The sequence below is a fragment of the Nansenia antarctica genome, assembly GCF_963989245.1.
Source record: "Nansenia antarctica genome assembly, chromosome: 2".
Classification (NCBI taxonomy): Eukaryota; Metazoa; Chordata; class Actinopteri; order Argentiniformes; family Microstomatidae; genus Nansenia; species Nansenia antarctica.
The window spans coordinates 43,973,219-43,999,518 of NC_137675.1; the positions used below are offsets into that span (position 1 = coordinate 43,973,219).

Here is a 26,300-nt window from a genome sequence, read left to right on the forward strand (position 1 = left end):
TCATGTTGAGTAACATTTCCCCACACTTGCTGGCTAGACATAGGCCTGCATGTCACTTACTGGAGAGGACTGAGACGGTGGCTTCATTGTGGTTCTTGTCCTAAGAGAGGAGAGAACATTAGACACCGGTACGTGTCGGATAAGGCATTCATGCATCACGCTACAACAGAAGGACAGCTAATAAGCTGGTCAGACTACACCCAACGCCCTTAGCTAAACACACTGAGGACAACAGGGCAACGCTCGGTAAACCGAAGACGTAATGAAGAAGTGTGATGGCAGTGATGTGGTGGTGGTGATGTGTGCTACTGCTATCTTGACCTGACTACGTTATGTCCTTGTTGGTCGGGAGAAATATTTTTGGAGAATAATTGCGGGCTAAACCCAAGGAGCTAATGCGCGTTGGCTAACGTGATGTAGCTAGCAAGCTACAGCCACACAGTCGACTAGCTGAAAACACACAGGTGACAATGGCGTGTGTCTCCCTGCATACAACGTAATAACTGGCGAAGATCGCCATGATCTTACTCAACATATACTAACACATGATAGGGTTAGGGTCAGGGTATGTGTGCTGCCTGGATAACAACACGCTAACGTCACTAGCTAGCCTACGTTGTTAGCTATAAGCCCATGGCAAACTGCATTATCACATCAGTTTCTAATAAACGACCCTGAATAAAACTAGAATTAACGACAGCACTCTAGTATTCATACTTTTTAGTCATGTGCATCCCTGTTATGCCGCAATCGTGTTGATTCTGTGTAAAATCGCACGACTTGACAGGCCAAATAATACACGATTCTTCAGCAGAAAGCTTCGATAAACAACAACAAAATACAGATAGTCGCCGTCTCCCTCCCCCTTTGACCTCTACTGGGAAACTGAGTGGATGTGTTTGCCTTCCATCAAATAGATGTTCCATCCCATTGGTTCGGACATGTATCAATCAAACAGATGTTGCCTTGGCAGCATCATGGAGCTCATTGGCCATCTAGCATCACTAGCAGCAGCTAACATCGAGCACTTCGTTTTAATTGGCTTAAATTCTAGACCGGCCAATCCACCATGTTCAGATGTAGCCTGGGGAACACGCCCACTACAGTCCCGTACTGACCGGTAGGCCTCTCGTACATATGCCTGATCCCCGGACTTTCTTAACAAATGCGCCGATGCATATGCCTACCTCCCAGGCATGGCTCTGTTGGTAGATGGTACACAACCTGTGCCGGTTCCATTTGAAGTTTTTCGTCCGCTTGAACTGGGTTGTTGCTGTTACGACAAGAGGCAAAAACATATCAACTAGACAATAGATCCTGAATTAGCTGGTCTTGTTTTAATTTAGCTCGACGGATGATTACCGGTAACAAATGGCTAGCTAGGCTACCGCACATTTTGGCTAATCATGAAATTAATTCATTCCCGGTTTGCAGTAACAGACGAGGCATACGTCGAAACTGCAGAAAACAGTTAGCTGGCAAATCACAAAGTGACTTATAGCACTTTGAACTTGTTGAAAATACAACTCACGCTGTGTCGGCGAAAAGACATCCCCTCCACTCCTAAACCTGGCGAGCAGCTCCACTACCGCTAGCTGCGACCCGGTTAGCTAGCAAGCGCAATCAGTATTTCTTGTAACCGTCTTCTGTGGCTAAAACTTTTATTACTTCTTCGTCGTTCTTCCCTTTCTCTCTTTGCAGATCGAATCGTGCATGTGATTTACTCCGATTGAATGTCATTAGCAACTTCAATGAACTCCGAAAAGCGTGCTTTAACAAATCCGCCGGTTTTGCACAACAGAATGTTCCGTCCACGCGTGTCTGACTGGCCGGGATGAGAGACTGGATGGCCGGGGGCGTTTACTAACCACTACTCTGCACCCTAGCCACATACAACTACTACTCCTACTTAGGGGGGTTCATGGAGGTTGGCGTCCAACGTTACCTAGCAAAATGCCCTTGCTAAAGCACTGTCAATATTATTGCAACATAAATGTTCTTCTTCCCTTTGTATTCAATGACGAAAACACATAATGAATCTAAGGAAGGACAAAGGAGGCCATAATGTTTCAGTATAATTATATTATATCATATTATCATTATCATCATTAAATTCAATGTAGTACCTGAAACTCTAACCACACAGGGTGGACAACACTGCCCACCCTCAACACACGGTCCCAGCAAAGAGAGAAAGAGAGACAGACAGATAGATAGAGAGAAAGGCACAAATAGATTTCAAAATGAGAAAAGGATGAACAGGGAGATTAGGGAAAGGTGCGTAAAAGACAAATACATGGCTCTGAGCAAAGGACAAACTGAGTGAGGAAAAAAAGGGTCTAAATGACGCGGAAGAGGAAGGAGGGAGAAGAGAAAGGGGCAGGCACTGAACTGAACGGCAGACAGACAGACAGACAGACATGGAGACGCAAACTGAGGCACAGGTTGAAGGACGATGACAAGAGGCAACAACACAGAAAGGCACAAGTAGAAAAGTGTTTTTCTTTTTTTCTCTTTCTTTTTTGTCTATTTCTGCACTTTTAAATGAAACTAGGATGAGGTCCAGGAGGAGAGAACAGCATGACAGTGAGAGGGATAGACTTGAGTGAGGCGTAGCGCTATATACAGTGGGGAGAACAAGTATTTGATACACTGCTGATTTTGCACGTTTTCCCACTTAGAAAGAATGTAGAGGTCTGTAATTTTTATCATAGGTACACTTCAACTGTGAGAGACAGAATCTAAAAAAAAAATCCAGAAAATCTAATTGTATGATTAATGAAATTAATTTACATTTTATTGCATGAAATAAGTATTTGATACATCAGAAAAACAGAACTTAATATTTGGTAAAGAAACCTTTGTTTGCAATTACAGAGATCAGACGTTTCCTGTAGTTCTTGACCAGGTTTGCACACACTGCAGCAGGGATTTGGGCCCACTCCATACAGATCTTCTCCAGATCCTTCAGGTTTCGGGGCTGTCGCTGGACAACACGGACTTTCAGCTCCCTCCAAAGATTTTCTATTGGGTTCAGGTCTGGAGACTGGCTAGGCCACTCCAGGACCTTGAGATGCTTCTTACGGAGCCACTCCTTAGTTGCCCTGGCTGTGTGTTTCGGGTCGTTGTCATGCTGGAAGACCCAGCCACGACCCATCTTCAATGCTCTTACTGAGGGAAGGAGGTTATTGGCCAAGATCTCGCGATACTTGGCCCCATCCATCCTCCCCTCAATACGGTGCATTCGTCCTGTCCCCTTTGCAGAAAAGCATCCCCAAAGAATGATGTTTCCACCTCCATGCTTCACGGTTGGGATGGTGTTCTTGGGGTTGTACTCATCCTTCTTCTTCCTCCAAACACGGCGAGTGGAGTTTATGCCAAAAAGCTCTATTTTGGTCTCATCAGACCACATGACCTTCTCCCATTCCTCCTCTGGATCATCCAGATGATCATTGGCAAACCTCAGACGGGCCTGGACATGCGCTGGCTTGAGCAGGGGGACCTTGCGTGCCCTACAGGATTTTAATCCCTGACGGCGTAGTGTGTTACTGATAGTTTTCTTTGAGACTGTGGTCCCAGCTCTCTTCAGGTCATTGACCAGGTCCTGCCGTGTAGTTCTGGGCTGATCCCTCACCTTTCTTATGATCATTGATGCCCCACGAGGTGAGATCTTGCATGGAGCCCCAGACCGAGGGAGATTGACCGTCATCTTAAATTTCTTCCATTTTCTAATAATTGCGCCAACAGTTGTTGCCTTCTCACCAAGCTGCTTCCCTATTGTCCTGTAGCCCATCCCAGCCTTGTGCAGGTCTACAATTTTGTCCCTGATGTCCTTAGAAAGCTCTTTGGTCTTGCCCATTGTGGAGAGGTTGGGGTCTGATTGATTGAGCGTGTGGAGAGGTGTCTTTTATAAAGGTAACGAGTTCAAACAAGTGCAGTTAATACAGGTAATGAGTGGAGAATAGGAGGGCTTCTTAAAGAAAAACTAACAGGTCTGTGAGAGCCGGAATTATTACTGGTTGGTAGGTGATCAAATACTTATTTCATACAATAAAATGCAAATTAATTATTTAAAAGTCATACAATGTGATTTTCTGGATTTTTGTTTTAGATTCCGTCTCTCACAGTTGAAGTGTACCTATGCTAAAAATTACAGACCTCTACATTCTTTCTAAGTGGGAAAACCTGCAAAATCAGCAGTGTATCAAATACTTGTTCTCCCCACTGTATATATATATATATATATATATATATATATATATATATATATATATATATATATATATATATATATATATATATTAAAAAGGCACAAACAAATTTCAACTGAAAACAGGATGGGGGAGGAACAAGTGTCACATATACATGGAATAAACAACATACAAATAAAAGTCATTTTAAAAACAAAAATAAAATTAATACTATTAACTAACATTATTATTTCCATTATTGTTATTCTTATCATCGTCCTCATCATTATTATTATTATTATTTAACACATTTTTCTTCTCTGAAAGAAAGATATTCTCTCTCTCCAGTCTCTACCATTTGAGAAAACCAGAAAGTTAGTGGGGAGAGAGATAGAGAAAGAGTCAAGTTGAGAGAGTGATTGAGGTATATGTATCCTGCCTGTTCTAGCCTACTCACTTTGCCACTGTGAAGGTATATATTTGGCCTCTGTCTCTAGGAAAAACCTGCTGCCGGCCATCAGAACGTCTGTCTGTGCAGGACCATGAGGTATTGTACCGCTGGCTTCTCTCTCTACCTTTATCAACAAATGATAATAAAAAAATAAAATAATTAAAAAGCATACCAAGACATACCGGAAAAAAGCTTATCTCGCTAAAGATTAGTGTACCTTTATTTAGTGTTTCTAAGGTGCTCCTATCCCTCTCTACACTCTTTGTACAGTTCTCTTGTATTCATTCTCTCTCTGTCCCACTCTCAAGCTTGCTGCATCTCCCACAGCGCTCTTTTTTAATATTTTTTTTAAATAATAGTGTTAGTACTCCACCCCCCCCTCCACCCTTCTCCTGTCTCTCCCCTCTCCCCCCTTCTCCTGTCTCTTAATAAAATACAAATACTCGTTATGAATGGCTATGACCTCCGCCTATGAATGGCTGTGACTTCCGCCTCCTCCTCGCTCCCTTTCGCACAAACCCCCTCACCCCCCCCCCTCCCCCCCTTTCAGAAGAAGGAGTACTGGTTGTCAATGGCTCTTGCCCGCCCTCCTTCTCTCTCTTCACCCTCCACCCCTTCCAGTTGCCGGAGAGGGGCATCCCTCTCCTCCCAGTCCTCCACTCCTCCACCAGCACCACCTCCTCCTCCTTCTCCTCCACCTTCAGCTGCTGCTCCTGCTCCTCCTCCCAGCTCTGTCTCGTTCCCTCGCTCCTGGGGCGGGGTAGGGGGGGGTGGCCGGCCGGGCGGGAGGGGTGGAGGTGGGGGCTGAGGGGGGCTACGGGGTCTGCTGGTCAAGTCTGTGATGAGAAGAGAACAGCCAGAGAGAGAGAGAGAGCGAGAGAGAGAGAGAGAGAGAGAGAGAGAGAGAGAGAGAGTGAAAAGGAGGAACGAAAAAAAGAGAAACAATAAGAGACAAAAAGTGACAAAAGATGTAAATAAAGGAGGGCAAGGGAGGAAACCAGGTAAAGGTGTAAGGAGTGTCCAGAGATAGTGGTGAAGAGGAGGAAGAGGGGGAGAGTGAGGGTGAGGAGGAAGAGGGGGAGAGTGAGTAGTGAGGAGGAAGAGGGGGAGAGTGAGTGGTGAGGAGGAAGAGGAAGAGATTGAGTGTCATGGTTTGGCTGCAACGTCCAGTGTGACACGGCCAGCTGAGTCATGGTATCAGTCAGAATACACACACACGCACACACACAATGGTTGTTCATAAAAATATGCCATTTCATTTCCATGCCTTTGCTGAATTGTATGGCTGACACATGATTCAAAGGGGAACAGTTAACAAGGGAATACACCATATGTATATCATGAAATGATGCCTATTTTAGTAAAACACACATCTGGAAATGTGCTGCTAGATCCCATAATACCATAACTTAGAACCTGAGCTACAAGCTTCCTTTTCCTGTATGGGTAAGAGGAAGCATTTAGTCTTCTGTTAGCTCTATAGTCCAACAGTTTTAGAGATTCTCAGCTCTAATACTTTTTATTTATTTTTCAGATTGGTTTCACCGTTTCTAAAGTACATCATTATTTAAACATACTGCCCCTATTTCAGGACTCTAAAAGTATTGGGGGAAAAAATCATATGATGTCCAAATGAGGCACTCATGTTTCAGCCAGGCCTGTACTGCAGACATGTTGTTTGGGTTAGTGTTAAGTTCCATCGTTCAGCAAATTAAATGCAAGTTAAATTGGGTTTACACCCACTTGCTAGTCGAGAACGTCCACTCCCTAGTTGCTATGGCAGTTTTGGGTCATTGTCTTATATGTATGATGATGTGCCATCAAACGGTAATGTCTCTTTTCTTCCCTCATGGGGGTATCCCCCCCTCCTGCATTCTACTCACCGTCTCTGTTTTTCATTGATTAGTGCATTGGAATCAACATAACCTTTTTTGTTGTTGTTTTTACCACAAACAATGAAATTCTCTCTCTCACATACTCTGTCTCACACTCCCTCGGTCGTGGCTGATCTCACTTACACACAGTCAGAGATGGGGGTTGATGGAGAGTCAGGGTGGCGCGTGGTGATGACATCACAGACTGTGGGCCTGCTGCCTGCCCTGTCCCGGCCTGTGACCCAACGAAAACAACAACAACAGAGACAGCCAATCAGAGCTCATGTAGGCTCGGGTGGGGGGGTGGAGCAGCAAGAGAATATGAGTGGGTAGGGTGGGGAGAGAGGAAGTGCTGGAGAGAGAAAGCACGGAAGAAGGGGTGGAAAGAAGGAAGGAAAGAAAGAATGGCAGAATACAGTGGGAGAGGCTGGGTGGGTAGAGGCAGGGAAAGTGGCACAGGAGAAGGCTGAGGTGGAGGTGAAGAGGTCAAAAAAGAGGAGGAGGGGATGTAGACTCTACAGGAGGGAGAAGTGTGGAGGACGAGGGTGGAGCAAGGGAGGGGAGGCTGGTACAGGATATTAAGAGAGAGGTTCAGGGTTTTTCCTGCATTGAAAAGGCTTAGACAGCCCGTCTAAGGCTTTTTGTGCCCAGTCTAGGATAAATCTCACAAGAAAAATAGAAGAAAAAAAACGGTTTAAAAAATCGTCCATACATTTATTGTTGCAATTCGGTCATCCCAGCAGCAGCTATGTTATATACGCTGGAAGATTCATTTGTGCAGAGCTGTTTACCCATTTAAATAGTCTGGCTAGTTAGGGCACGTTTGCATCATTACAAAAGACCATCAAATAACGTTAACATAACATAATAACGTTAACAACATCGGGGCTTTAACCCGGCGTTCGGTTTGTCCCGTAGCGCCAGTTCTGCTTACCAACAGTGGCCCAGTATAGGGCTCGCATTCCACGCCCCCGGCTCCAAGCCAGCGAGCTCGTTTCATACCCATTTATAGTTTGAGAAGAAGGTGAGACCGTTTCGGCCCCAAGACCTCTAGTCATTCGCTTTACCAGATAAAACTGTGAGACTTGGAGCGCCAGCTATCCTTCGGAGGGAACCAGCTACTAGATGGTTAGTTTAGTCTTTCGCCCCTATACCCAGGTCGGACGTCCAACTTGCACGTCAGGACCGCTATGGACCTCCACCAGGTGGAGTTTCCTCTGGCTTCACCCTGCCCAGGCATAGTTCACCATCTTTCAGGTCCTATCACGCGTGCAAAAAAGAATAGGTCCACATATACCGCCTAAGTCTTATTTTTGAGACAGGAAAAACCCTGGAGGTTGGGGGGGTCACTTCTATTTCAAATCAGGATTTGAAAAAAGAAAAAGAAAAAAAATGCAAATGCCACTTGGGGATGAAAGGAGGCAGAGGGCCTTAGGAATCAGAGAATTGGGGAGGTAGAGGGGAAGATAGAGAGGGGAGATGTGGAGGGAGAGGGGAGAGAATGGGGGAGTTAGATGGGAGAGAATGGAGGAGGTAGAGGGAAGAGAATGGGGAGGTAGATGGGAGAGAATGGAGGAGGTAGAGGGGGGAGATGGGGAGGGAGAAGGGAGAGAATGGAGGAGGTAGAGGGGGGAGAATGGAGGAGGTAGAGGGGGGAGAATGGAGGAGGTAGAGGGGGTAGATGGGGAGGGAGAGAGGAGAGAATGGAGGAGGTAGAGGGGGGAGAATGGAGGAGGTAGAGGGGGGAGAATGGGGGAGGTAGAGGGGGGAGAATGGGGGAGGTAGAGGGGGGAGGTGGGGCAGGAGAGGGGGGAGAATGGAGGAGGTTGAAGGGGGAGAATGGAGGAGGTAGAGGAGGTAGATGGGAGAGAATGGGGGAGATAGAGGGGGGAGATGGGGAGGGACAGGTGAGAGAATGGAGTAGGTAGAGGGGGGAGATGGGAGAGAATGGGGAGGTAGAGGGGGGAGATGGGGAGGGACAGGGGAGAGAATGGAGGTAGAGGGGGGGGATGGGAGAGAATGGGGGAGGTAGAAGGGGAGAAGGGGAGGGAGAGGGGAGAGAATGGAGGTAGAGGGGGGAGATGGGGAGGGAGATGGGAGAGAATGGAGGAGGTAGAGGGGGGAAATGGGAGAGAATGGGGGAGGTAGAGGGGGGAAATGGGAGAGAATGGGGGAGGTAGAGGGGGGAGATGGGGAGGGAGAGGGGGAGGTAGAGGGGGAGATGGGGAGGGAGAGGGAAGAGAATGGGGGAGGTAGAGGGGGGATATGGGGAGGTAGAGGGGGGAGATGAGGAGGGAGAGGGGAGATAATGGAGGAGGTAGAGGGGAGAGAATGGGGGAGGTAGAGGGGGGAGATGGGGAGGGAGAGGGAAGAGAATGGGGGAGGTAGAGGGGGGAGATGGGGAGGGAGCAGGTATAGGCGGACCCACACTGCAGACAGACCAAGCCATGCAGAACAGTTCCTGTGTGGGTGTGTTGATTGGGTGCTGTTCACACTTTTGAGTGCATGCAGAATATGTAGGTGCACATGTCTATAAGGTTGTGTGTGTGTGTGTGTGTGTGTGTGTGTGTGTGTGTGTGTATATACACATGAGCATGCATGAGCAGTTGGATAGAAGAATGCATGCGGTAGTGGCCAGGATGAGGAACAAATGAATCCATTATGTTTTAATGACATTTAAGCATAAACATCATGCAGTAGCCATGTTTGCACGCACGCACACACACACACACACACACACACACACACACACACACACACACCTCATCAATAGGATGAGTAGAGTAACCACACATGCAGACAGATGGACGATATACACATTTCCCATGAACGCCCACACATCTCCAGACTTGTAGGCCTCTATCCAGCGTGTCAGTGTCAGATGAGCATGGTGTCATCCTATCAACCCAAGCTCCCAGAACACACCCAGACCATGGCACCAAGCCAACGCACTGGCCCAGTCATCCTTCCCAGTCATCCCCCCTTCATTTGAGACACACACATCGTAGGGGAGGTCATATTATAGAATCACTGGAGCAAACGTTTAACGTGTTAAAGCAGGACTGTACTGGCTCATTTCTCATGTAATAAGAATAAATTGTCAAAATCACAGTCTATTCTGGGACCGAATCGATTTAGACTGAAGATGAACTGGGTTTATGTTCAATTATTTTATTTTTTTGGACACTTTATATAACTAAATAAATAAAGTATGTATACGACTGCTAACGATGCCTAGACCGTTCTCGACAGGAAAAGATGGGTTTCCTTGCTTACCATTTCTCTTTCAACGATTCTTCAGGCCTTTCCCATCTTCAACATGCAAGGAAGGACAACACCTTGTCTCGGTTCAACTCCCGTCCTGCGCTTCCTAAACCTCACGCCCTGACCCTTAACCTTTGCCCCCCCCCCCCCGCCCCGGGCGGTCCTTTACCTGGCTGCCGGACGGCTGTGGCGCCCACGAAGCTGATGAGGGTGACGTCGGAGGCGCCCCCGGACTCCAGGGGGATGGGATGCACGCGGAAATGCTCCAGCATGTCAAAGATGGACTGGAACCACAGGTGCTGCACGCGACACTGGCCGTCCTCGTTCAGGGAGAGGCGCAGGTGCTGGTAGGAGGGGGGGGGGGGGGAGGGGACACACACAGAGTAAGGGTCCAATGCTAGTACCTAGCGTGCTATCTTGTGAAACGCATGCTAAGACACGGTTAGCTTGGCGATAGCATAAGATGCTACTCGGGGGCCTGAGATGATACTTCAAGGACACACACACACACACACACACACACACACACACACAGAGAGTAAAGGTCCGATGCTACCTAGCGTGCTATCTTGTAGGGTGTTCACACATATAATTTTGCTTTCACTTTAGAAAGAAAGAAAGAAAGAAAGAAAGAAATGTATCCATCACATACAGAATTGTATGAGAATAGAGAATTTAATATTAAATTATTGTATAATATAAAGAATTGTATGAGAAAAACAATGGCCTAAACCCCATGGTTCTATCATGTATGGTTCAAAGGTTATCAATGTTTACCTCTTTACATACACATGCCAATTATTGACCTAACAAGTGGTGACTGCTATGCAGAAATGGAATGCAAATTATGAAATTCAACGTTATCTTTTAAACTATACATTTTTATCACACAACCCTATATATCATTCTTTTCAGAATTTTAAGACCGATATTAATAGCAAATGGGAACAGTGATCACGCAATTCATAGTGAGCCAGCTGACATTACAAGTTAGCCAGACCATTCACACAAACAGCGTCTAGCAGGCGAGAGTAGACGGGGCTCCGCTAGAAGTTACAACCGGAGCTTGGGTAGGCTACATTTTCTAATCAAAATCCGCTGAATACAAGACAAACATGTATCTACATGTAGGCCTATATATTTTTAGATAGAAAACAAGTTGAATTTAATAGAAAACCATCCTCAAAGACGATCAGATTTCAATAACGATACATATCTTTCAAGTGTCTCCTTAAAATCGCAGGAAAAAACCCTCTGATGTGAGGGTAGGCCAATATGAAGTCAAGTTGACTTACATACAGGTGACACGTCCATTTTACTATTACGATTACTATTGGTCCAAGCCGCGGAAATTGCAATAAAGAGAGCTTGTAAATAGTGTAAAATCACCGGAGATAGGGATTAGTCTTAAAACAATAAGTACATCGAAAACAAGTACACAGAGCTAAAACTATAATACGGACATGTATGTTGACACAAATCTTCCAAAAATGTATTTTTTTAACAGTGATTAAGTAGCGCAACACTGGCAAAACCCTGTTTTCGCAAGTCCTATGACCAGTGGGTGGACACCCTATATCTTGTGAAACGCATGCTAAGTGAAGGACACGGTTAGCTTAGCGAATAGCATAAGATGCTACTTATGCTACTGAGATGACACTTCGAGCCCCCCCCCCCCCCCCCCCCCGTTCTAAACCAATCCCTCTGATCCATCTCTGCAACACTTGATGACTTTTATCCCTGTAGCACTACAGTTAAAGTAACGTGGGTATTGGAAGTAGTGTAAAAGCCCCAGATGTGCCAAGGCCCAATCGAGTTTAGCCGAGCCAACCAGGTTAAAGGGGGGGGGGGGGTTCGGTTTAGAATCTGGCAGAACATCAATCCATGTGGGTTGAGACACTAAGGCTTGTTCCAGAAACAACCCCTTGCCTCTAGACCCCAGAAGACCCAAGTGGAAAGGTATCGCTTTGGCGCGGCTATCGAGTACCATTGTGGTCGTCTGTGGACCAGAATTCTCACACACACACACACAGACACACACACACACACACACACACACCCTCCCTTCCGTCCTTCCTCCCCCCCTCACCTTGGCTTTGCCCTGGAAGTTGAAGGTGAGCACGTATTCGCCGCGCCGCGTCTCGCTCTGGCGCACCAGGAAGACGCCGTGGCTGGCCGTGCCGCCTGCCAGCACCAGCTGGGCCGCCTTGAGGCGCGACAGCGTCCCGTGGAACCACTGGCACTCGCTCAGCGGGTGCTCCACCGCCTCGGCCGCCGCCACCTCCGAGAACAGGAAGGAGCCTGAGGGGAGGGGAGGAAGAGGACGATGACACCAACCAACCGGTGGGAGGGGAGGGAGCCTGGCTAGAGAGGTGAACGTTGGATTGTTTGATTCACAGCTTTGTGTGTGTGTGTGTGTGCGCCGGCATCGGTCTTCACCTGTAGCGTCTGGCGTTTCAGCAAAGGGTGTGCCGAGACTGGCTCCGCCCCCGCCGAGAACGCGGCTCTCCGATTCGTCAAGAGGAGCGCGGGGTGGCAACTCTGGGGGGAGAGGATCCATCAAGGGGGAGGAGCCGCCCACGCCTCCGTAGCACACTGCAAAACCACACCAGACAGATAAGGAACGTTGCAGTCAAACGGAAACCTACTTCATGTCATGTCGCTTTGACTTAAAGCTGCTACGCATCCACTCTGATCATGCCTCCAGTGAGCCACTTAATCAGTCATGGGTGGGGTCATTTGACCCCTGTGAGTAAAAAAAACATGTTATATCTTTGCAGTCAATCAAATTTCAGGCGTTCTACCACCCAGTATTCTTACATTTTCAAAATCACATCAGGATAAGCTGGTATAAAGCTATTTTGCTGTTTTTCTGCGTAGGAAGCAGGCTAAAAAAGTGGCCACTGACTCACTCACCTTGAGAGAGGCGGTCGCTGAACTCGGGCGTTCCGCTGATGTCCATCTGTCCCCCACACATGCCTTCCATGTCTTCCTGTTCGCTGTGGTGCAGAGGGAAGGCGGTTATGACATTCACAAACAGTTACAACACACACACACACACGTCGGTCTCCGATGACGGGACACAGCCGATCAATCGGATGCTTTCACAACCTTTTAAGGAAGAAAGGCAGATGAGACTTACATTTTTCGCTGTAGCCAGCTTAAAAACTGTCGGGGTGAATCAACTACAGCCGAGGGTAGTGGAGAAATCATGTGCAGTTCAGAGGAATACCCCTACAACCCTAGGGTTGGATGGTTTTACAGTTAAACCGAAAATATGGGTCTCTGAAAATAGTTTTGTCAAAACTGTCATAAAACTGTAATTTGTCAAATGAATAACTTAAAAAATACTATTTAGGAGTAATCATAATTGCGTGTCACGTGACAGCTTCTCCTCAGAACTTAGAAGTAGAAAAAGTTATGGCGAGCGCAAACTTGGTCCCCCCAAAAAAGCAACTGCTGCAATTTGGAAGCATTTCGGGTTTGACCGAATGACAAGAGCAAGCCAGCAAATCTTGACGAGGCTGTGTGTAAGGCTGTGTGTGAGGCTGTGTGTGAGGCTGTGTGTGAGGCTGTGTGTGAGGCTGTGTTTGAGGCTGTGTGTGAGGCTGTGTGTGAGGCTGTGTGTGAGGCTGTGTGTGAGGCTGTGTGTGAGGCTGTGTGTGAGGCTGTGTGTGAGGCTGTGTGTGAGGCTGTGTGTGAGGCTCTGTGTGAGGCTCTGTGTGAGGCTGTGTGTGAGGCTGTGTGTGAGGCTGTGTGTGAGGCTGTGTGTGAGGCTGTGTGTGAGGCTGTGTGTGAGGCTGTGTGTGAGGCTGTGTGTGAGGCTGTGTGTAAGGCATGAAGAAGATGAAAGAGAATCACAGATGAATGCCTATTGTCGCGAGCCTGTAAGTGACGGATCCCCTTCTCTGGTAGAAATGAAATGGCCAAAATCAAAAGCCTGCCGCTTTCCATTGATGTTTAGAAAATAGCATGGTTTTTGTCAATACCGTCATAAATTGTTATATATAATAAACGCCTCAAGAGTGTTTGTGCAGTGCCACTGTCTGTGGTTGAAGAGGCTATTGAAAGTGATGACAGTTTTGTAAAGAAAATTATGTCAAATAAATAACTTTCTACAACACTATTTAGAAGCAATCATAATCGCGTGTCACGTGACTGCCTCTCAGAAGGATACGCGATCACTAAGTGACCGCAAATGTAATGCTGTACTTATCTGTATTACTACATTTATTTCGAAAGCTCTATATTTTGACAGCTCTACCACGGGTACTTTTATTTTGACAGGGTGTTGTTTGTTGACAGACTTACTACAGGGGTAGTGGTGGTCTAGTGGATAGTGAGTTGGACTTGTGATCGGAAGGTTGTGAGTTCAAATCCCGCCTGAAACCACACCACTACTAGTGTGCCCTTGAGTAAGGCACTTAGCCCTCAGTTACTCCAGGGGGAATGTCCCTGTAATTCGTAATTGTAAGTCGCTTTGGATAAAAGCGTCTGCTAAATGGCCAAATTAATTAATTAAATTAAAAATGTAATTACAGTTCAAGACCAGTCAGTCACATTGATTTAATGAGAAAGAGGCATGTGGTTTTTATGAAAAGCTTGAAGTATGTTCACTGCATAGTTCATATAAGTCAAATATTTCAGTGATTATTGAGCAGTATTCTAAAACTGAAATACCTTGAGCAGCAGTTGAAACTTTGTAAGAACCAAGCTAATGAGAAAGAAAATTCAATTAAGACGCTGTTCCAAGATGTCGTTCTTCATAGATCTTCCTTGCACCCTTGATCAGCGGAGCTAGGTGTTAAGTGTTCCATGTATTTTCATGTACAGTGTAGCCTACTAAAGTTTGCCTTTCCACTCATATTTGTGAAACTACAAAGTAGCCTAATTGTGTTGTGACTGTGCTTCCAGTGTTTTCACAGTGTTTGACATGAATGTATTGTAGTATAGTATAGGGCTCCATCATTTGAAGTTGGCCGCTCCGTCAAAGTCATTTTGAATCCCGCGGTTAACCGGAAAACCGTGGTTTTATTCGGGGACCGGTTTAACGGTATCAAAAATTGGAAAACATCCAACCCTATAACCCTATAACCCCAATCCTATAACCCTATAACCCCAACCCTGTAACCCTATAACCTTATAACCCTCCCTTCCTTCAAATCGTTTTTCCTTTCTCTTTCTGTTGGCTCCTTCCCTGCCGCTCACCTCAGACAGATGGCGTTCCTGATGTCGCTGAGCCAGGCTCTCATCTGCACAGCGTCTCGCGTCTCCATCACATATTGCATGGGCCCCTCGCACTGAGAGGAGAAAAGACAAAAAACACTCAGGAGGAGAGAAAGAAAGAGACAGAGAGTGAGAGAAAGAGAGAGAGAGATAGAGAGGGCCATGAGAGGGCCTCTATTAAGCACAGTTTATGTGAACGGGGTGATGGCGTGATGCAGGTGTTGTATTGCTATAGCTACGGCCATTCAAACTATATTTGGATAAGTGCCCTCCAGTCTATTCAAGATGTTATGGTAACGTTGGGCGACTCTGCAAGCTGCGAGGGCGGTTTAGTGGGCAGTTTAGTGGGCAGTTTAGTGGGCAGAACAGAGAAAGAGGGGAGAGAGAGAGAGATCGAGGTAACAATTGGGAGAAGAAGAAAGAGTAGAGAAAAAGAAAAAGAGAAAAACAACCTAGAAGTGCAAGATCAGCAGGAACTGACTGCTACCAGCGAATCCCAGAGCACTGTAGAATAGGGCTGCCACGATTAGTCGACTAGTCGCGACGACGTCGATTACCAAAATCGTCGCCGACATATTTGGTAATCGACGTCGTCGCATGTTTTTTTGTAGCTGAAATAAGCGATATGCATTCGTTTTTCTTCCCTGAAGCTGCCACTGGCTAGCGTCTCCCAGTGTCTTTGATGTACATGCGCAGTGTCGGTCATCCGGGGCACACGTGACGTCCCCGGAAAAACAAACAGAGAAATGTCTTCCCGTCCTCGTACGTCTAAAATGTGGGAGCATTTCAACCACAACGTTGAAAAAAACAATGTAAAATGTAAAATTTGCAAAGCTAAACTCGCTTATCATGGCAGCACGTCTATGATGCGCGAGCATCTCAAAAGGAAGCACGTTTGTGGCAGATGACGAGGAAGACGATGGCTCGTCTCGGTAAGCTAGTTAGCTTGTTATTGGCTAACGATATCGTTACGTTAAAAGCCTTCTTACATTATTTTACGTTATGTGCTGTAACGTTGTCATCAAAGCGATACTTATCAAATAGCTAAAAATGTTGTCTTAACGTTACAGTGCTAAGAAGGCGCGTTCTACGGATAGTTATCTTGTCAAGATGCCAACGTGCACACCCCAGCAAGCCACCGTCCTGACCGGATCAATCCTGAACATGCTGGTTAACAAGGGTCTCATATCCTTAACCAGCATGTTCAGGATTGATTAGGGGCGTTTCCCCACACTATTTAAGCTGGCAAAATCTTTTCTGTGCATCCCTGCAACCTCCACCCCATCCGAGAGGATCTTCTCTGCAGCAGGGAACATCTGCTCTCAAAAGAGAGCAAGCCTCTCTCCAGAACATGTGGAAATGCTGACTTTCCTCGCTATGAATGAATAGTCCACACAGGAGAGAAACAATTTCTTTGCTCAGTCTCCTGCACTTTTCTTTGTTATGTTATTTGATTGAGACCAAACCTTTTCTCTACAAACATTTCTTTTTGTGGATAATTGCTCTTTTTTAGTTGCCTTAGTGCCTACCTCATTTTATTTTGCAGCACTATTCAATACATTAAAATGTATGTTTGATGCCAGAGATGAGTGAAGCAAAGCAAAACTTTTGTACTCTGTACAAGTATTTTGTTTTTGTATTCTTTTGGTTGCCTAGTGCCTAGCCTACCTCATTTTACTCAGCAGTTTGCACTCTCTACTACTCTTTACATTACATTACATGCAAGTGATGCCAGAAATAAATCTGCAAAGTTCATTAAAATATCTATTTTTGAGTGAACAATCATTTTAATTGTCTTTATTTTTAGTTAGCACATGCCTACAACAACAACAACTAACAACTTCAAGCTAAATTTAGAAGCTGATTTAGAAGATGATAGCTAAATAAGAGCGATTGAGTAATTGTGCGATAAGCTGTAATTTATGATCCGATTAGTCGACTAATCGTTAAAATAATCGGTGACTAGTCGACTATGAAAATAATCATTTGTGGCAGCCCTACTGTAGAACTGCGGTCACTTCTAGAATAGGAGAGTTGTTCTTGTGATATGTGACTGTCTCAATAAAATTAAATGCAATGAAGTCCCCTTTTAAAAAGAGCATCTGCTAAAATGACAAACAACTTACAAATGTAAACAAGCAAGAGTGACAGAGAGTTGTAGAAGGAGGAGAGGAGGAGAAGAAAGGGCAGTTGTCAGAACTGCAGAGTCACTACCCATCTTCCGTTGGAGACTGAAGACCCATCTCTTCAGGTTACACCTTAACTGCTCCTCCTGAGACATCTAGTCCCTGACAAAAGTCTTGTCACTTATCCATTTTGTAGAAACAACAGTTTATAACCTGAATTTTAATTAATCCATTGGTTTTAGAAATGGCTCATATGAAAGCAAAAACCCTCCCAAATGATGTTTAATATACCAAAATAAATTTGCTTCACTGAAGAAAGATTGATCATTTAATGAACACAGAAAGGTCCGATTTTGGCAAGACAAAGGTTTTGTCGCCTACAGAGAGTAATGTGAAAATTGAACAAATAATTTACTTCAAATACTAAAATATGTTGCATAACTTCAGTGAATTAAGTAGTGGTGCTGTGAGATCCATATCTAATATATTGTATGACTTCCATGAGCTTGAAGGACTGCATCCATGCGGTTCAGCAATGATTCATACAATTTATTGATGAAGTCATCAGGAATAGCAAAGAAACTCTGCCTCCCAGAGTTCAAACTCTGCCTCCCAGAGTTCATCAAGATTCTTTGGTTTCGTCTTCCATGCTTCCTCTTTCATTCTACCCCAGACATGCTCAATGATGTTCATGTCTGGTGACTGGGCTGGCCAGTCCTGGAGCACCTTGATCTTCTTCGCCTTGAGGAACTTTGATGTAGAGATGGAAGTATGCGATGGAGCACCATCCTGCTGCAAAATTTGACCCCTTTTATGGTTGGGAATGTAAGAGGTAGCTAATACTTCTTGATATTTTAGGCTATTGATATTGCCTTCCACCCTGCAAATCTCTCGCACACCTCTGGGTGAATCTCGGATCCATGCGGGCTCCAGTAGGTCTCCTGCAATATTTGCGGAGGCTGTGATGTAATTCAACCGAAGATTCATCTGAGAAATCCACCTTCTGCCACTTTTCCAGCGTCCATCCTTTTAGCAGGCTGTGGGTCTTGGCAAATGCCACACGTTTTTTTAATTGCCTTTTGTTTCTGGGCACTGATTCGACCATGGAGGCCATTTCGAGACAGAATTCTACAAACTGTTCTGGTTGACACAGGGACTTGAGGTGACCAGGCCTGGTGGAGCTCTGCTGCAGTGGAAAAGGGGCTGGCCTTGGATTTTCGAGCCAACAAACGGTCCTCCCGAGCAGTTGTCTTGCGGGGTCTGCCGGACCTGGGCTTGTCAAAAACATCTCCAGTCTCTTCAAATCTTTTTCTTATTCTTTGTACTTGACGCTGAGACACATTGAAGGTGTCAGCCACCTCAGCAGTCTTCAGCCTCTTGATAATCAACGCTTTGGTCTCAGGGTGAATCTTAGGCATGTTGTCAGAGGTCAAGTTGCAGTTGATGTGAAGGTCTGGTGTGCTGGGATTCTTTTTATACACACCCACTAATTGATTGATCAATTATTGATCATAGGTGAGGCTGTAATCTAGGATTGGGTGCATCATATGACAAGGCGACAAGACTTTTGTCTTTGCAAAAACGGACTCAGTGGGCTTTACCAAGCTGTGAACGTTAGAATGCTTTTCAGCAGTTTCGTTTTGCACCAAAACATTATTTCAAAAGCTGTTGGGATTGAATTTAGACATTTCTTGTAAACATTTTTTGATTAGAAATATATTTGAGGGGCACTTAAGGTCAACTTGTACCCAAGCGACAATACTTTTGTCAGGGACTGTACTACCCCCCCAGCACTGCGTCTCCTGAGACACCCGCTTTTTCCCTATACTATTTCTCCTATGACTTCTACTGCCCCCCCTGTACTGTTTCTCTGTTTCTCCAGTGTCTAAAAAACTAATAATAAATAAAACTAGATTACTCTTCCTGCTGCAACTGGTGAACTGATGATTCACTTGCTTAGTCAAATGTATTGATTGTAAGTCACTTTGGAATAAGGCGTCTGCTAAATGCCAAACATGTAAATGTAAAACTGTGTTACCTGCAGGAGGAAGGTGTTCTCCTTGTCTGGCACCTCCAGGGCCGTGGTGCTCCTCACGTCCACCATGGAGCAGCATGGGATAGTCAGCCTGGGCTTGGAGGACTGAGGAGAGGAGAGGGGAGGGCCACACAATTACAATGAGTACAACAGTCAATTCTAAGATAGTCTTACAGATATCCGAGCAGCAAGCTCACATTTACTTCATGCAATAACCGAGTCCTGATTATGTGTTTTGACGATGTGTTAATCTAGGAAGTAAATCTAAGCTTGCCATTTGATTTACTGAGGCTCTGTTGCAGAAAATGATGATATTTTGGGACCATATGAATGGTGGTGGGAAATAAACACCAAAAAGGATTTAATTTTTCTCAAATTCAGTTGACAAATGAATGTGTAGAAAGATGTACATGGCTAGAATTTCTTTGACAGTGGCAGTGAAAGTAAATGAGATCCATAGCAAACTCAACAATGATCCTGATTCTTTTGAACAGCTTGTTCCTTTGTTTTAATCCTTACTCCAAAGAGACTGGATCTGTGACAACAACCTCAGAGGCACTGGCACCTATCCCAATGAGTGGCTGGGAGGACAGGGTTCCCACCATGCACCCTGCTACATCACCCATCCAGTCCCTTCAAGGGAGTCAGGAGGTTGTTAGGGAAAGGGCGCGTTTCAGGTGGATAACATGGCAGTCGTCTTACAAAATCTCACGACACCTAGATATGTGTTCAACAGATCAGCTTACTGCATCCTACGGTATTTCATCTCATATCATGCAGTCGATGATGTGGAGAGCAACCAGTTGGTTACTTGCGTGCCAAAGAAGAAAAAGAAGGAAACACTTACTTTGGGAGGGATGAAGAACTCGAGGTAGTACTCCTCTCCCCGCTCCCCGCCTTCCTTGTCCCTCTCCCTCAGGACCAGGCGACACTTGTGCCACCGTCCGCCCCTCCAGCCCACAGTGCCCCCGGTGGTGAGTGGCTGCATGGCACCTGTCTGAGTGGCGGCAGCAGCAGCAGCAGCAGAGTTGGAGGCGGCGGTGTTGTTGTCCGTGCCGTGATGCAGCAGGCCGAAGGAGAAGCCGGAGAAGCCGTGGCTCCCGGCAAACTCGTCCGTGGACGAGCTGACGCTCACGCCGCCCTCTCGCACCAGCCGGCCCGTCTTCCTGGGCGGCCCCCCCGCCCCCCCCGCCGAAGAGGCGCTGCTGGGGGGCAGGGAGGAGGAGGAGGAGGGGGAGACCACGGCCGAGGCCGGGGCCGAGGAGAGGAGGACGGGGGGCGGCGGCGGCGAGCGCGACAGCCGCAGCTTCTCCAGCCGGTGGCTCCACTTCTCCTTCTCGCTGCCGTTGCCCCCCCCCTCACCGTTGCTCCGCCGCCGGTGGTGGTCCCCCCCCCGGTCCCCCCGCGCCTCCGACGACAGCGAGAGCGAGGTGGCGCTGCTGGAGGAGGAGGGCGGCAGGGAGGAGGAGGACGAGTGGGGGAGGGAGAGGGGCAGGGACAGGGACACGGGCATGGAGGTGGAGGCGGTGGGCTGGTGGGGGCCGGGGGGCTGGGCGGAGGCCGTGGAGGAGGGGGCCTGCTGCCCCATGGTGTAGCTGTAGCTGGAGGGCAGCTGGGCGGCCGCGGGGCTCTGCGGGGAGTCGCTGGAGGAGCTGCGCCAGTGCAGGATGCCCCGAACGCTGCCGCGCACGCTACGGCCCACGCTGCGCAGGGAGAAGCGCTTCTTCAGTTTGGTTTTGGACGACTGGCCGCCGCCCCCGGAGGCCGGCGCGCCGTTGCCCTTGGAGTCCGAGCCGGGAGGGGGAGTGGCGGAGGAGGAGGAGCGGGTCTGGTGCGTCGTCTGGTAGGGGTCCGACGCATTGTCCGAGCAAACCTCCGTGGGCTCCTCCTCCCCCCCGTCCTCCAGCTCCGCCTCTTCCCCCACTGCCGCTACGCCTGTCCAGCTGTCCTCCTCCTCTTCAGCGGCGGCGGCCGCCTCCCCGTTGCCCGGGACGACCGCCGCGGGAAAGGGTCTATTAACCGTCGCTCCCCTCTCGTCCCGCCTGCCGTTGTTGTTGTTCCCTCCTCCCACTGACGAAGAGCAGGAGGAGGAGGAGGAGGGTGGGAGGATCTGCGTGTGGGCGTACGAGTCCTGGAAGCGGTCGCCGCCGCAGCGGTTCTCCAGCACCAACCGCGCCGGCGCCGGCTTGGGCAGCGGTCGGGCCGGGTCGGGCAGGGGCACGCACGGGTGGACGGCGCCCTCCGAGGTGGCCGGGGGAGGGAGGGGGGGCGAGACGGCCTCGTCTTCCAGGGAAGTGGCGTCCAGTTGGGGAGCCCAGCTCCCTGGCTCCTCCCTCTCCCCGCCGGGCGGCCCCGCCCCCTCCAGCTCGCTCTGGAAGTGGCGCACGAAGCGGTCGGTGAAGCGGCGGCAGAACGCGGCGGCCGAGTCCGGGGAGTAGTGAGGGTTCTCCGTGAGGAACGCCCGGAAGTGGCGGGCAAAGTCTCCAGCCGCCACGCGAGCGTGCAGCTCACAGAACTCCGTCCAGCTCAGGCAGGGAGAGGGGGAGGGCGTGGGCGTGTCGGACAGGGAGGAGGGGTGAGGCAGGAGGGGAGGGGCCAGGGGAGGGGGCAGGGGGGGCGGCCGAGGGGACAGGGGCAGCAGGGAGGGGGACGGGGGGGACGGAGAAGGGGATGGCGACGGCGGCAGGGGGGAGGTGCTAGCAGCCCGTGGGCTGGGCGGGGTTAAAAGAGAGCCGTTCATTCTTCTAGATAGTGATTGACTAGCTAGCTGGCTGATGTTTAGCACTTCAGATTGATTAAAGAAACCGGAAGTGATTGCACAGCTGGGGTAAGGGCAGGGAAGAACAGAGACTGCACATTGGGCTAATTTAGAAGTGGGTGTGAATTAACGTACTGTACTAGGCCACACACAGAGCAACCTCAGCCCCATTTAAAACCTGCAGCCAAGAGAATACTGCACCACGCTTCCATGAGCACCTGGCAAGAGGTAGGATTACACAAGTTCTACGCTACATTATTTCATAGATGTAAGAGGTCTATGATAAAAGAAAGAGGGTATGTGCCAAGCGGTCGTATGGGAGAGGAAAAGGTCGATGAAATTCAGAGGTTGAGCCTCCTCCTCATGGTCCACGACACATCCACAACAGCATGACCACTGCCTGGAAAAAACAATACACGTTTGTGAATGTGATGCATTACCACATTTTAAAAAAAAATGCCTGTTGTACAAACACCCGACATTAATTCACCATTTAATATGAATAACCAACATCCTAAAACTTTGTGTCTAACCAATTGGATACAGGTTGCACCGATACTGCCAGAATAACACTCACTTATTACTGTGGCTTGTGTGTGTACAGTCATCTGGGGGTTATTCCATCAACGTCGCTAAAGGAAAATCCAGGCTTATTCTGAAAAGTCTTATCAAAACTAAGGCTGGATTTTCCTTTTAGCAACGTTGATGGAATACCCCTCTGGTTGACAAACTAACTATTCTTATTATGGTTATAGCTACACTAGGTCGTTTATTAAATGAAAGGTTTCATGATAGCAGTCAATAAATACTTTTGGAATCCATGGGTATGTAACAAAAACTCAGTGGCTATATATATATATATATATTGGACATATACATTCGTCATGCCATGATGAGGAATATTATTATGAGATTGCGCACAGTTAGCTAGCTGGTTGGCTATATTCTTGCAAACAGGTTGACGGCGTTTAATCGCCGGGATAACTTGACTTCGCTATATATACATTGAACGCCGTATATATTGAAGTGATATATATATGCATATATCACTGGAATTAACTTACCATAACTGTCGGCTCTGTTGGAAACGTATGACCGGTAGAGAGACAACAGGCGTTAGGCAACACAACCTGGAGAGAAGAGAGACCGTCACCAGAGATGCATGGGCAGGATCGCTGAATACACATCTAACATATAAATCAGACGGTAGCTAGCTACTTGGCTATAGCCATATAGACAGCGAGACATCATTAGTAACATAATGAATATCGTGTGATAAACAACACATCTTACTGGTTAGATAGCTAGCTATGCTAAAGCCACCATGATCTACAGCTAGCTACATAATGTGTAGCTCCATATTTCGACCACGGCTAGCTAGCTAGAAGCTGATTTCCTAACACACATACTGGTCAGGGTTCTTAGCTATAACCCGCTAGTTTGCTTTATCATTGTTTGCTAATAGCTACATAGCAAGTTAATGAGCTACGGTGACGACAGCCTTTACGTTAGCTAGCAACTATCATTTGAGCTAATAACGTTAGAAGCTTATACGGCTTCAACCCGCATACACAACACACACTCTTCACTTACCCCCAAACCCATACACAATACACACGCTTACCCCCAAACCCATACACAACACACACTCTTACCCCCAAACCCACACACAATACACACGCTTACCCCCAAACCCATACACAACACACACTCTTACCCCCAAACCCCTACATAACACACACTCTTACCCCCAAACCCTCTACACAACACACACTCTTACCCCCAAACCCACACACAATACACACGCTTACCCCCAAACCCATACACAACACACACTCTTACCCCCAAACCCCTACATAACACACACTCTTACCCCCAAACCCACACACACTCTTACCCCCAAACCCCATACACAACACACACACTTACCCCCAAGCCCTCTACACAACACACACTCTTACCCCCAAACCCACACACAATACACACGCTTACCCCCAAACCCATACACAACACACACTCTTACCCCCAAACCCCTACATAACACACACTCTTACCCCCAAACCCACACACACTCTTACCCCCAAACCCCATACACAACACACACACTTACCCCCAAACCCTCTACACAACACACACTCTTCATTTAACCCCAAACCCTCTACACAACACACACTCTTACCCCCAAACACACACACACACACACACTTACCCCCAAACAACACACACACACTTACCCCCAAACAACACACACACTTACCCCCAAACCCATATACAACACACTCTTACCCCTAAACCCTCTACACAACACACACTCTTACCCCTAAACCCATACACAACACACACTCTTACCCCAAACCCATACACAACACACACACTTACCCCTAAACCCTCTACACAACACACACTCTTACCCCTAAACCCATACACAACACACACTCTTACCCCAAACCCATACACAACACACACTCTTACCCCCAAACCCCATACACAACACACACTCTTACCCCCAAACCCCATACACAACACACACTCTTACCCCCAAACCCACACACACTCTTACCCCCAAACCCTCTACACAACACACACTCTTACCCCCAAACCCACACACACTCTTACCCCCAAACCCCATACACAACACACACTCTTACCCCCAAACCCATACACAACACACACTCTTACCCCAAACCCATACAGAACACACACACACTTACCCCCAAACCCCATACACAACACACACTCTTACCCCCAAACCCCATACACAACACACACTCTTACCCCCAAACCCATACACAACACACACTCTTACCCCAAACCCATACAGAACACACACACACTTACCCCCAAACCCTCTACACAACACACTCTTACCCCAAACCCTCTACACAACATACACTCTTACCCCCAAACCCTCTACACAACACACACTCTTACCCCCAAACCCTCTAGACAACACACACTCTTACCCCAAACCCTCTACACAACATACACTCTTACCCCCAAACCCTCTACACAACACACACTCTTACCCCAAACCCATACACAACACACACTCTTACCCCAAACCCATACAGAACACACACACACTTACCCCCAAACCCTCTACACAACACACACTCTTACCCCCAAACCCTCTACACAACACACACTCTTACCCCAAACCCCATACACAACACACACTCTTACCCCCAAACCCTCTACACAACACACACTCTTACCCCAAACCCCATACACAACACACACTCTTACCCCCAAACCCTCTACACAACATACACTCTTACCCCCAAACCCTCTACACAACATACACTCTTACCCCCAAACCCTCTACACAACACACACTCTTACCCCCAAACCCCATACACAACACACACTCTTACCCCCAAACCCTCTACACAACACACACTCTTACCCCCAAACCCATACAGAACACACACACACTTACCCCCAAACCCCATACACAACACACACACTTACCCCCAAACCCCATACACAACACACACTCTTACCCCCAAACCCTCTACACAACACACACTCTTACCCCCAAACCCATACACAACACACACACTTACCCCCAAACCCCATACACAACACACACTCTTACCCCCAAACCCTCTACACAACACACACTCTTACCCCCAAACCCATACAGAACACACACACACTTACCCCCAAACCCTCTACACAACACACACACTTACCCCCAAACCCCATACAGAACACACACACACTTACCCCCAAACCCCATACACAACACACACACTTACCCCCAAACCCCATACACAACACACACTCTTACCCCCAAACCCTCTACACAACACACACTCTTACCCCCAAACCCATACAGAACACACACACTCTTACCCCCAAACCCCATACACAACACACACACTTACCCCCAAACCCCATACAGAACACACACTCTTCACTCGGTCTTCTCAATAACTAGCACTAGCTAACGAGCTACTCGTTCCGCCTAGTGGTATGTTGCTAACTAGCTAGCTAGTTATCAAGCTACCTTTCTGAGATGCTAGCTAGCTAGTTACCACCAGATATACAGCTATATTATATATATTATATTACAGACCGTATACGTATATGTATATATATATATATATGTATGTCTCAGGCTACAACCAACAATAGCTAGCTAGCTGTTATTATTATTAGCTAGCTTATTAGCCAGCTATCAATAAAACAGCTAACAATTTTGCGTGGCCTTATATTATAATTTTGATTTCTATACCTATATTTTAGGCTCCAGAATTTCCATCCGTTAATTGCGTTAAAATTCGTTTACCATTCAGTATTATTATTATCATCGTTTTATAAGAGTTGTTGTTGTTGCTAAAATATGAATATGTCTGTGCCTCCTGTCCCAG

General features: G+C 47.3%; 2 protein-coding genes across 5 annotated transcripts in view; both read right to left on the reverse strand.

The window, feature by feature from the left end:
• atxn2l (ataxin 2-like) overlaps positions 1–1,666 on the reverse strand; it is a 58,441-nt gene extending 56,775 nt beyond the window's left edge. For 2 of the 3 annotated variants that reach the window (XM_080522506.1, XM_080522505.1), the window contains exons 1-3: positions 1,532–1,666; positions 1,188–1,273; positions 61–100 (exon numbers count right to left, since the gene is read on the reverse strand). In XM_080522506.1, coding sequence (XP_080378632.1) covers positions 61–100; positions 1,188–1,273; positions 1,532–1,552 — 147 coding nt within the window. In that variant the 5' untranslated portion in view covers positions 1,553–1,666. Of the gene's footprint in view, positions 1–60; positions 101–717; positions 818–1,187; positions 1,274–1,531 lie in introns of those variants that run through there. The other variant, XM_080522507.1, reaches the window with a different exon arrangement.
• A 3,673-nt stretch (positions 1,667–5,339) lies between these two features.
• sh2b1 (SH2B adaptor protein 1) lies at positions 5,340–26,300 on the reverse strand. Of its 2 annotated transcripts, none has more exons than XM_080522576.1 (11): positions 26,219–26,300; positions 22,989–23,054; positions 20,014–22,324; positions 19,170–19,271; positions 14,988–15,079; positions 12,696–12,778; positions 12,219–12,374; positions 11,869–12,080; positions 9,949–10,123; positions 6,660–6,750; positions 5,340–5,477 (listed from the first exon to the last, which is right to left on the reverse strand). In XM_080522576.1, exons 3-11 carry the CDS (start codon positions 21,904–21,906, stop codon positions 5,456–5,458), a joined length of 2,826 nt encoding a protein of 941 aa, XP_080378702.1. In that variant the 5' UTR covers positions 21,907–22,324; positions 22,989–23,054; positions 26,219–26,300; the 3' UTR covers positions 5,340–5,455. The 2 variants fall into 2 exon arrangements, with proteins under 2 accessions (XP_080378702.1, XP_080378701.1); XM_080522575.1 differs by having other exon boundaries at positions 26,165–26,300.